Source organism: Haplochromis burtoni, unplaced genomic scaffold (genome assembly GCF_018398535.1).
Source record: "Haplochromis burtoni strain Fernald_Lab_line unplaced genomic scaffold, NCSU_Asbu1 Contig_103, whole genome shotgun sequence".
Lineage (NCBI taxonomy): Eukaryota > Metazoa > Chordata > Actinopteri > Cichliformes > Cichlidae > Haplochromis > Haplochromis burtoni.
Window position 1 is genome coordinate 1,170,869 of NW_024582464.1, and position 12,203 is coordinate 1,183,071.

General features: G+C 40.7%; 1 protein-coding gene across 1 annotated transcript in view; it reads left to right on the forward strand.

Moving 5' to 3' along the window:
* The first annotated feature begins 987 nt into the window (after positions 1-987).
* lama4 (laminin, alpha 4) overlaps positions 988-12,203 on the forward strand; it is a 31,861-nt gene continuing 20,645 nt past the window's right edge. The window contains exons 1-10 of the mRNA XM_005931044.3: positions 988-1,300; positions 6,950-7,051; positions 7,129-7,256; positions 7,337-7,417; positions 8,063-8,277; positions 8,886-8,986; positions 9,861-10,041; positions 11,012-11,095; positions 11,199-11,350; positions 11,960-12,070. Of these exons, the coding sequence (XP_005931106.1) occupies positions 1,208-1,300; positions 6,950-7,051; positions 7,129-7,256; positions 7,337-7,417; positions 8,063-8,277; positions 8,886-8,986; positions 9,861-10,041; positions 11,012-11,095; positions 11,199-11,350; positions 11,960-12,070 (1,248 nt within the window). The 5' untranslated portion in view covers positions 988-1,207. The remainder of the gene's footprint in view (positions 1,301-6,949; positions 7,052-7,128; positions 7,257-7,336; positions 7,418-8,062; positions 8,278-8,885; positions 8,987-9,860; positions 10,042-11,011; positions 11,096-11,198; positions 11,351-11,959; positions 12,071-12,203) is intronic.

A 12,203-nucleotide genomic window follows, 5' to 3' on the forward strand; every position in this document is an offset into this window, starting at 1 on the left:
CACTAAGGAGAGACGCTGAAGACAGAACACAGAGACAAGACAAAGACAGACTGGATATGGATCATGTGAAATAGCTGTAATACTTAAAATACTGTAGGAGTGAAAAGAATTCAGATTTTATGTCAATTTTCTGTTCAAAGGGGTAAACCTAGCCTGGCCTAACAAGCCTCTTAATGCTGTTGTTTTAATGCATCACTGCCAAACATAACTAGTGTTTATTGGTTACTTGAGACATGGTGCATAATGGGACATATTTGGAACTGCCTACAACACGATCTTTGTGGTGTTAAAAAAAAAGTCTGTCTTGGGACCAGTGTGACTCGCAGAGTCATGAGTTATACCTACCCATCGGTTTGAATCTGAATCTAAAAATACCTTCTTCAGACTCTGACAATGCCTTCTTTGTGCTGGAAGTGTCATGCTAAGTCTCTTCCTGTTAACAGACTCACACTGTGTCTGCAAACTTTGCAGCTTTTGATGATTGAACCTTGCAAAACATAGAGAAGGCTCATGTCTGGGACTGTGAAGAGAAGATGGGCCAGAAAATCAGAGCAGCTTTTTCTTTTCGGCCTGCTGAGCGCAGAGTGAGTGTTGAAGCTTTAGACCCTCTGCCCACCCTGGCTGACCAGAGGGGAAGGGGAAGGGGAGGGGGAAACAACAGAAGGAGGGATCCCGTGTTGAAGGTGAAAAGGGTGCCAAAGACGAGCGTTTAACACTCAGTCTGACTCTGACAGTTGAGTTGGGGGTTGAACAGTTTGGATGGCCTAGCGTGCTCAGCAGACACAAACCCTCTGTGGCTTATTTCCCGCTCCCTCTGCTGTTCTGTCTCTCTCACTGTTTGTCTCGGTTTCCAGTCTTCCCATCTGTATGTGATTTAGGCACAGGCTCAGGGGAGAGGCAGGTCCACTAGGGGAGAGGAATCGGGGCAGGGAGGGAGAGAGAGAGAGAGAGAGAGAGAGAGAGAGAGAGAGAGAGAGAGAGAAAGAGAGAGAGAGAGAGAGAGAGGAAGGGAAGCAGTCAACACAAGTTTGTTTTACAGGACTCAGCTAGGGCCGGGATAAGGGGCAGTGGTGGATCTGGACGTCGCAAGCTGTGGAAAAGCGAAGCCAGAGGGTGCAGCCGATCATAAGGAGCTGCCCAGGGACTTCCCTACAGCCAGTGGACACTGATTGAGACTTAAACGGAGGATCAGTGGGCAAATACAAATATGGCAGCAAAATCTCTGCCCTTCTGCTTTCTCTGCATCTTCTTATCGATTGCAAGAATAACTTCTGGGGAACAACAGCAGTCAGTTCTCAAAGTAAGACACATTTGGTTTTCCTTCTTTTTGGCTTGTATACTGTGAATGTTATCAGTTTCTGACTTTCTATGAGTTATGATTGAGTACACAGGCTTTTGGGAAGCTGGAAATGATGTCTTGGGAGTTTGGGTTCTTTGCAAAGCTCTCTGAGGATACAGAAACTTCACAGTGGTCTTGCAGTGGGTTCGCATGTGTGTTTATACCATCAGAGGTACCCCAAGACAACAACTCTGATAGGCTTTGAGTTACTGTATGTGATTCAGGCACAGGCTGCTCCTCCTGCCCCTCCCTGACAGTTCTCTAATGGAAAGCAGCTACAAAATGTTGAGCAACAGCACGGGGAGGGGGCACAATATGCAGTAAGGGCATGGAAGCCATTAATGACTACTGGCACACACTCTACAGTTCCATTGGCAATAGCTTTAATACTTGTAAGCTCACACACTTAACTTAAAAGTATTGAATTTACAATCATAATAAACTTAGACTGTGGGGAAAGATGCATGGAGATAAATAATGTGATAATGTGAAAGTCTGAGGTTGTTGCATGTGCATTTTCACATAATATAAAAACCCTGGCATGATCATACGGCACAACACTGGTCTTCTTTCTTCTTCTTTATGTTATAATACGACTCAGGCCGGTGTTTGTTTGTGAGTGCAGACAACAGCTGGTCTTCTAGCAAAGCAGTCAAAGATGTGTTTCTTTCCTTCAGTGTTCAAAGAATAACTTGCTATTAGATCCCGAAATCAAAGTTTGCTCCGAACCCACAAGTACTCAAATCTTTGACGGACTTCTAAAAGTCCATTTATGTATCTTCATTATAGGCTGTTCTGTTTATGATGACCCAGTGCCTGATGTAAGTACAATGACTGCATTGTCTTGTGCAGCTACTAGACCTCGAAAGTGGTTATGGTTAAGGGCAGTGTTTACGGACCTTGCTGAGCTTTGCTTTTCTTGTCTAAACAACAGAAAAAAATATAGCAAAGGTCTGACACAGGACAGTAGAGAGGAAACTGGACTTTGCTGGAGCCTCATCAGAGATGGTCTCAGTGAAAGAGTACTTGTCGTGAAGTCATTCTTCAGGAATAGAAACAGGGAGAAAAAGGCTTAAATATGCCAGTGAGAAAAGGCAGTGACAGGTTTTATCTAGTGGTGAATCCAAATGTAAAATTTTATGCTCATATCATCATCAGTATGTACAAAAGATGTGTGTCTTCAGCCATCTTTAAAACACGTTCAAGGCCCTATCATAGTTTGGGGCTGTATTTCAGCCAGTGGTGTTGGAAGACTTGTCAAAATTGATGGAATTATGAAATCAGAAAAGACTGGTAAAAGAAATTACAAGGAAACCTGTCAAAGAGGGTTCAGACTTTATTAAAGAAAAAAGCTGATTATACCAAATACTGATTTTCAAGCTCGTTGGAATTGGACAAACGCTGTTTTTACATTCTGTACTGTAATTCCAAAAAATATATGCATGTTTTAAAAAATCACAAGTATAAAAAAGTGATCGGTGGGTGGTTCAAGACTATTGTATAATACTGCAAATCACTGCAAAAATTAAGTTTTTGTGGTGCCTTGGTAGTGCTTGCAACACATTCTTAACATAATATAAATTTATAGTTAGAGATAAATCTAGCACTTTAAGCAAATAGGGATATTTATTAACTATAACTTAACATTGTGATAATAAATATGAGATCTGTATGATCAAAGTCACTTATAGTCGGGATGAGATTCTCATGACCCAGGGTATATCCGGATGTTCAGAAGAGTTACAATGACTAAATCCACCGTCTGACCATCCCTTCAAGGTCAGTCTAAGTACAGCAGATAACTCCATTTGGGAGGCAAAGCGGAAATGACATTCAACCCTCAAGCATTAACATTTAATCCACTTATAGTGCCCTTGTGCTAGGAAAATCTCAAAAAGCAGGCAGAAGTACATATATTATAAGCAACACATCCACAATAAGAGCTCCGTGTACACACATGGCTGTACAAATTTCAACCTATATTATGGGACAGGGTGTTGATTTTAGGTGAGCTAATCTGTGGAGCCATAAATTGTTTTTTGTGTGTGATACCTGCCTTATGGTCCATCCTCAGAGCCTAGGTCAACACAGAGATACTGATAAATACCTAAATGTCAGAGAGAGTGAATCATTGGAAAAGTTATCTTCAGTTAAAAAACAAATCGAGGTTATATAATATACTGAATGTAAGCTTTGTCCTGCCCTCCCAGTGTAGGAGGGCCACAGAGATTGTTCACATTACTAAGCGTGCTCACAGCTGGCAGAGAGCTTCAGATGTTTGTGAATGTTATTAATGCTTTCAGGTTTAAGGGGTGTTTTTTTCAGGTTTAAGTTTCTATCAAGGCTATCAAATCTATTTCTATTTGGCATAATCAAAGGGAAATCTAATAACACAAACACTGTGAGGCTGCAGACTTTATTTGAAAGATGTAGTTTCTGAAATTATGCTTGTTTTAAATGTGGCTCGTTAACCCTCTTTCATTTTTTTTTTTTTTTTAAAGAAGTGGCTGAGAGGCTATAGATTTTTTTTAAGTTTGTTTGAGCAACATAAGCTTTCTTACAAATCAAAGTATGTTGAAACTGTAGTCAAAAGTAATATTCACCTAAAATACACCCAAATATTTTGCTGAGAGTAAAGTTGTAAGATTGATCCAAACTGTTTGTCACCAATTCTGTTCGTAATTGTTATGGTCCGAATTTCTACACTTAACCAAGTGGCAGAAATCCCAAAAAGTTTGTTCTGTTCATCTGGACGTAGCGTTTTTTAAAGGGAGAAACGTTTCATCCCTCAGTGGCTTCATCTTGGCTTTATGCAGATGATGTTCTTCTATTAGCTTCATCAGGTGGTGCTGAGTGTGAAGCAGCAGGACGCAAAACGGTGGAGGGCCCACCCTGGTCAGGGAGAAGTGGCTATTCAAAGAGTGCCTTGCAGTCTTATTCATGAACAAGGGGAGATTTGGCCATGTCAGCAGTGATGCAGATGCTGCACAAGTCAGTAATAGTGAAAAGAGAGCTGAGCTGTAAAAGCAAAGCTGTCGATTTACCGGTTGATTTACTTCCCCACCATAACCTATGGTCACAAGCTTTGGGTAGTGACTGGAAGGATAAGGTTGCAGACACAATAGAAATTAGCTTTCTCTGAAGCTTGGCTGGTCTCTGCCTTAGAAATTGGCTGAGATTGGTGATTCTCAAGATAGACTGACAAGAGTCAGATGAGGTGGTTCAGGCATCAGATTAGGATGCCTCCTGAGTGAGGTATTCCAGGCATGTCCTACCAAAAGGAAGAGCAGACCCATGGCACGCTGGAGAGATCACGTCTATCAGCTACCCTGGGTGTGCTTCAGCATTTCCCCAGACAAGCTGCATGAGGTTGTGCGGAGAGGGAAGTTTGGTTATCAGTTTAATCTACTTCAGTCTTTATGCTGACCTAAGCTATCTGGTTACCACTGTTTTGTACTTCTTGGGGAAATGTCAGATTATCATGGCGAAGAAATTGAACTGACAAAAATCACTTGATATTGATGATTTGTATTCATATCAACTGTAAGAAATCTGTTTTAAGTATGAATGTGATTTGCATTTCTCTTCTGTCTTTCTGTTTATGGCCAGATAAACATAATGTATAATGTTCTTCTGTTTGGGCTCTCTTGTAAAAAGACATAGTAACATTGTAACATTCAAGTCTAAAGATGTCCAAGTCCTAGCAGTATACCATCTGCTCTTCGGCCCTCAGCCCCCTTCCTCTATTCCCCTGTGTATATGAACTGCAGCTGTTTGACCCATCACAGACTGTCACACAGTTAATAGGTCTGAACTATTTCAGAAGACTTTAATGTGCTTTTACAAATGATAGATAATTGGGATCTTTGTGGTTTTCCCATAAACTTTAGGCTCATTAGTTCTAATAGCTTAAACTAACATTTGGGGCTATTTTTTTTTTCTTTGAGCACTGATCCCATTGCCACATTTAATAGGAGTATGTGTATACATGGAAGGTTTACACATAAGTGTTTACGTGACAATAATAGATGTCTCTGTGGATGCTTTTCCTGTAGACTCAGGGAAGCCTACAGGAAATGGATCAGCAAGAATAATAAGAGCTCCTGTTTGCAGGATGTTTCACATCAGCTTGCAACATAATAACGTCTTTGTGTCGCAGCCCATCTGTGAATAAATCAAAGGAGAGTATGAATCACATGTGGGTATACACTACTGTATGTCTTTGGAATGTTCCATCGTCTGGTTATTCTGAATGCAAAGCATCAATGTCCAGCAGAGTAAGTGGAACAAGGAGATCAAACTATGGTGGTCTTGCAGACTACTGCAAACAAAGTGCTACTGTACACCTCACTGAATGGTGCTGCTTCAGAAAATCAAAGATAGTCAGAGGGCCGAGTGTGTGCGTGACGCCTCTGAACTCTTGCATCACATTGTCGTCAGAAAGTCTGGTGAACAAACATCAGACAGGATGTAGTGTTTGGACTGATGTTCTGTAAAATGTCAGGATGCTGTACTTTTATCGTGTTGTGTGTTGAAACTGCTAAATTATCAACCATCGATTCAAATGCCCAGAAAGTGAGAGCCATGACTGAGAACCCTGGGTCAATAGCATTTTTATATGTTGATAGATAGCACAGGATATGTTAGCGATATTTATCTGTATTTGGTTCTATAATATTTTAATGGAACTGAACATCAAGCAGCTTCTTGGTGATTAAAGTTAAGCTGCATTTTAGCCACATGCTAAAGCAGCATAGTTTAAGAAACTGAGAGATGTTACATTTCAAATCAAGTCTCTTATTGTGGTCTATTTGTAAACTTAACTCTAACCCTAATCAGCTTTGTGCAGTCATCATTAGCGATGACATCAGTCCTAGCCCCAACGCTAAATGCTAAGGTCAGAGCTCAGTCCCTGAAGAAAATGCACCCGAACATTCTCCCTCTATCACTACTATCAGTCAACATTTTGCATTTAATGAATGAATATTGCACGTGGCACATGACATATACATCAGTTTACCATATAACTGAGTCCCGGTATAAAACGTAGTTGTGTGGCAGATTCACTTGTATTAAGTTTTGCTTTACCCTGACAATAGACTAACAGATGGACTTAACCGCTGATGTTTCACACACTGTTTTTACACTTGGCTTCAATGTTAGTATTTTATTTTCTGTCATGTTATATTTTCATTTGTTTTTTTGGAGCTGGAGGCGACTATATATATATATTCAAATTTTATTCATCAAAACTGAAGCACAAACTTCCTGTAGCTGCTGTACCACAAACTGTTTGTCAGATAATTCCATTATAAATGCTCCAAGTACAGTGACTCAAGGAGAAGCCTAAAGGGCAGCTCCCAGCCACATTTGCCTTTGCCAAGATCCACCAAAGTCTTAAACTTCCAGTAAAGGAACCACAGTTTCAGCATTGTTATTCCACTTTTCATGGCCTGAGGATGTTGTTTAAACACAAGTTTAAACAACCAATCAACTTAACTTTGAGAGTTCCTCAACTCTTACCTGCAGTTAGTGTGTCTACTTAACCCAACTAGAGTTTTCTACAAATTTTTACTTTACAGAAAACTGACATTTCTGTTCCCACTGCAGGTGTGTGGCAGGGGATTTTTCCTCAGTGAGCAAAGCGAATGCCTGCCATGTAACTGCAAGGGGCATGCTGACTACTGTGAAGACATCACTGGCATCTGTATAGTAAGTTGACTGCCTTTCGCTCAGTAAGGTGCCCGGGTACACAAATGTTGTCGTAAACATAATATTTCCTCTCGCAGAACTGCAAATACCACAGCATGGGTGATTTCTGTGAAATGTGTGAAGATGGCTACATTCTGACTCCTGGCCTGGGTGGACGCCACACCTGCCAACCATGTGCCTGCCCCCTCCCCATCCCATCCAATAAGTAAGCTGCTCTGCTGTTGCTTGTGTTGCCACAAGACTGACAGACATCTCAAAAATATTTTCTTCTGTGTGTCCGCCCAGCTTTGCAGTGCACTGTGACAAAGGAGGTGCCACTCCACGGTGCAAGTGCCAAGAGGGCTACTCTGGAAATTACTGTGAGAGGTCTGTGCTGAGAAGGCCTTGAACAAGCAATCAGTAAATTATGTAAATCAATTATAACATAACTGCATTACCTGCGCATTCAATAAAAAGGTACACGTTACAGACTGAGCAGAGTTTCATGTCAATGAAACACATGAAATATATTTAGGTTCACAACATTCACACTTATTTTATCTTACTTACTTAATATTGGAATGGCCACAATATCTATACAGCATCTAACTCCAACTGCCATATATAGTACAAAACTTTTAAACACCACAATATTTATGAAAACATGAGATCTCTGTAAAGTGCAACATCACATACACTGTCATTTATATGCATAGGACTTATGCTCACACCCAAGATGAATAGATTTTGCTAGTAATTTGCTAAAGCTTACGGATCACTTCTAACTGGTTCATGAGAGCAGCCTTAGCTTTGTTTGTTTTGTTTTTTTTAAACAACGAGGAAGAAAGTCATGAGCTTTTAGTGATGTGTTAACTTTTAAAACTGAATAATGTCCAATTTAGGCATAAAGCTACAACAATCATTAGCTTTGCTTGTCTTGTAACAAAGGTCAAAAAGATTTTCCAAAAGTAGATTTTACTTTACTGTGTTAGACAGTGAGGCTCTCAGTCATCTGCAGTTTCTTCCATCCAGGTGTGCTCCCGGTTACTATGGCAGCCCAATGACGACTGGTAGTTCCTGTAAGAGGTGCGACTGCAATGGTAACACTGACCCCAACCTGATTTTCAACGAGTGTCACAATGTGACGGGCCACTGCCAGCACTGCTGGGGAAACACTGCCGGTGCCAACTGTGAGAGGTGCGCCCCAGGGTTCTATGGCGATGCCATCAGTGCCAAGGACTGCAGAGGTGGGGATAATGGGTGAATACCCATACTTTGGGGGGTATTTCCTATGGGATAGCTAATGTTTGATGCATGAAAGCATTGTTCCTCAATGTTTTATGGCAGTTCTCACACGATACCCCAACAATGTAATTTGTGTATCTTAAGCCAGTCGCATAGATGGGTGTGTAATGTAATGATGGGAGATTAATGAAGTTTGTTGATGCAGTTGTTCTGGCTGGCTGTTCAACATTCTTGTCATAAACTCAGTGACAGTAGTCAGGCATTCCAGCAGCTCATTGCAGACTGCACACACTGACCTGCACTATTGTGTCACACTGTCCTGAAGTCGCCATAGAGTACTTCACAGGAGGACTATTTTTTACAACTTATTTACTCAGTTTAACCTTAGCTGCTTAAAAGAGATGACAAAAGGTGACAAAAGTGCAGTTTTTAGCCCCACACAACCTTGAAGTTGCTCTGTTGCAAAGACACATGGTCTCAATTCCATATCAAGGATTATCGTATGCCTTTAGAGGCCCTGCAAGTCCAAAAATAACCCTTTCCACCATACTCGTGACATAATTTGACCTCTGGTGTTCTCATCGCTCCATACATCCCATGTCTTTTCTAGAGTGCGAGTGTGACAAATGTGGCACCTCTTCATGCGATGACAGGACAGGAGTGTGTCACTGCAAGCCGGGAGTCACTGGACGGCTGTGCGACCAGTGTGAGGTGAGACACAGCACGTGAGCTTCTTTATTGCAACTCTTATTTCTTCTTTATTAATAAAAAATATGTCCCTTTGTGTACAATTAGGCACTGACAACTAGGCTTAGGCAAGTTCCTCGGTTAGGTAAGAATAATAATAAAAGATCGTGGTTTGGCTTGGCTACCATTGTAACACCTTCCAACTTTCTCTGACATCAAACAAACTTTCAGTCAAAATCGACAAGTTATAAATTGATCCTCGTAGACAAACAGAAAGCCTTTTTCCGACTATTCCATATTCTGTTATGAGACTGGGATGGAGTGGCTACAGGGCAGGACCAGCCTTACATCACTCAGCCACTGCCCAGGATAAAACTTCATAGAACATACGAGGAGCAGACTCAAGAAGGCAGTTCAAACATATAATAAATAAGCTAAGATTCTTTAGAAGAAAAGGGCAACATAAAAGCCAAAATAGGTCTAGTTTATTTTTTGTGAATTTATGTATGCGTGTGTCGATGAAAAGATGAAGTCGATGCATGAGTTCAAGCAAAAACACAAAAAGCTGCAGTTACGAAATGTCTGCAAGGGTCATTGTGAGGTTAAGGGAAAAGTACTGAAAACAGGGCAACTGTTACATGAAGCATGAAAGCTGCAGATGAAAGCAGCTGAACTCTCAAGTGAGAACATAAAAAAGATGGAAGCAGTTACAGCTGAATGATTTGCCTACATTTTTTTTCTAAGATCTACAGTAGTTACTGCGAACTGTATTTTGACCCTTACAATGACATCTGAGCACAGCATTTATCTCTTATATTATGCACAGAGCCTGCTTCAAAATGAACTGGAAGAGCCCAATAACTGGAGTCCAACACTGTTTTTCACTCTTGTAATCTAGGAAGGCTACTCGGGTTTCTCCAGCTGTCAGGGCTGCCGGAGGTGCGATTGTGGGCCAGCTTCCCTCCGGTCCACCTGCCATCCTCTCACCCACAGCTGTCCATGTCGCCCGGGGGCTGGAGGTCGTTACTGCGAGCGCTGTCTCCCAGGATACTGGAATTATAGCCCCTCTGGCTGCCAGAGTAAGTTATCTGCCTGTACACAGTAGGGCAGATAACTTGACATAATCAGCATTTGTTAAAAACATTCAGTGTAGATTCCCAGAGGAAAAGACTGCACTGAACGCTCATGTTCCCACACCCACTGTTGTTTTAATGTTCATTGGATGCGGTAAAAGTACAAATTCTTCACTTAAGTAGAAATAAAAATTGTTTTTAAAAACACTCTGGTAAAAATTTGAAATATAATAATATTTTTAAAAAATACCAATTTAACTGAATATAAACTTTTCACATTTTTTGATATTGCTGAGCTGTTAAGAGTGTTGCGTTTTTCAGTTTTACTTTTCAACAGCCACCTCGACGCTCAAGGAAAAACTCCTTTTAACAAAAAACCTTCGGTAGAACCAGACCCAACTGCTGTGGCCGGTTTCAATTTTAAAAGGCTAATTAAAAGTCTACACTGGGACTTGATCCCATGTGAGAGGGGACTGACATCATTAATTAGATGTGTTTTTTCTGCTTTTTTAATCTGTTGTGTAGGTGCTGGACATAATAATAGAAATGTCTTTTATGTATTCCCCTCAAATGTCTTAAACCTAATAGTAATTAGGCTTTTCGGAAAAAGTAAGGAATCCAAAGTAAAGTAAAGCACAGACGTCCAAGATTCAATGCAGAGACAGTAACAGTAAGTGTTTTACTTTCTTACTTTTGACCTTGGGTGTTAATGATGTCAGAGGAACATCTGCTGGAAGCTTTGATAGTCTCTGTGGCCAGTGACTATCACTGTGAGAGTTGGATGACATCAACGCCCAATTCCAAATCTATATACATACACAGCTGCTTAAATAAGGAGTCACACACTAAAGAAACCACAAGACAGATGTGCAGGCCTCAAGCCAAGTGAACATCTGCAGATTTTAATGTCTTGTTTCCAGCTGGTGAAAATTTTAAACTGAATGAAATGTCTGTTTTTGTTGGGGTTTTTTAATAGAGTGTGACTGTGAGAGTGGCTTCTGTGATATGCACACAGGAGGATGCCTGGCAGAGTCTTCAACGGTCAACCTGTGCAACATCAGTAAGTGCAACAAACAACAGCGGCAGAAATTCACTAACTAAAGGAAAATTATGTGAAGAGCTCTGATCCAAGTTGGGTTTTTCGTTCTTTTTCCTGACTTTAGCTTGTGATCAGTGTATCTGGCATCTGATTAAAGACATGGAGCACTCCAATAAGACACTGGACCAGCTAAAAGTTGGAGTGTTGAACATTACCACAGGTGCTGCTGCTAACGATAGAGTGAAATACTACAACTATACTGCTCATCAACTGCAGGTACATGCACATTTATATGTATTACTGCTATAAAGGTAAAATGAAACTGCACTAGTAAAACCTTTTTATACATATAATGTGCAAAAGTGTATGTGTGCTGGGAGGTACATTGTTCATACTGATGAATCTAAGAATTGTCATGTAGCTTGACAGTTGCCGCACAAATGTATGAAGCATTTTAGCTTCAGTAGCATCACTGTTTAAGCTCATTGTTTTGGTTTTTGACCTCACAACTTTGATTTGACTTTTCAATATCAATTTCATTTATATATCGCCACATCACAACAATATTGTAAGGTAAAGACCCTACAATAATACAATTTGCATAGCACCAAATTAGCAAGAATTAGCAACTACACCCACAACATTCAGTTTCTGTTCATAGTTTACCTTCCAATTAATTCTGATAGTTCGGCTTTATTTTTGCACAAACATATTACAATGTTAGCTCTATGATAGTTGTAGCTTCCTTTACATTTTTAGCTTTAAATGTGTGGAATGTAAGACATTTCTACAGAGACAGACAGAAATGCTGCTATTTAAATTCTGATGCATGAATTCCTGCAGTGAGTTTTCATTATTTCTACTTCACTCCTGTCTTCCTTTCAGAGTGGGTATCGAGTTTGGAGAAACAAGTCGTCTGTAATGCAGGCCCAGACTGAGGAGCTGAAAGAGGCCACAGATGTTGTGGTACTGGACATCAGAGAGCTAGGGAAATCGGTGAGCACCATCAAACCTTTAGATGTTTAAAGCTAGTGTTTGTGTGTCTGCAGTCTAGCTATTTTTTCACTTACAATGGGCGATCGTGGCTCAAGAGTTGGGAGTTCGCCTTGTAATCGGAAGGTTGCCGGTT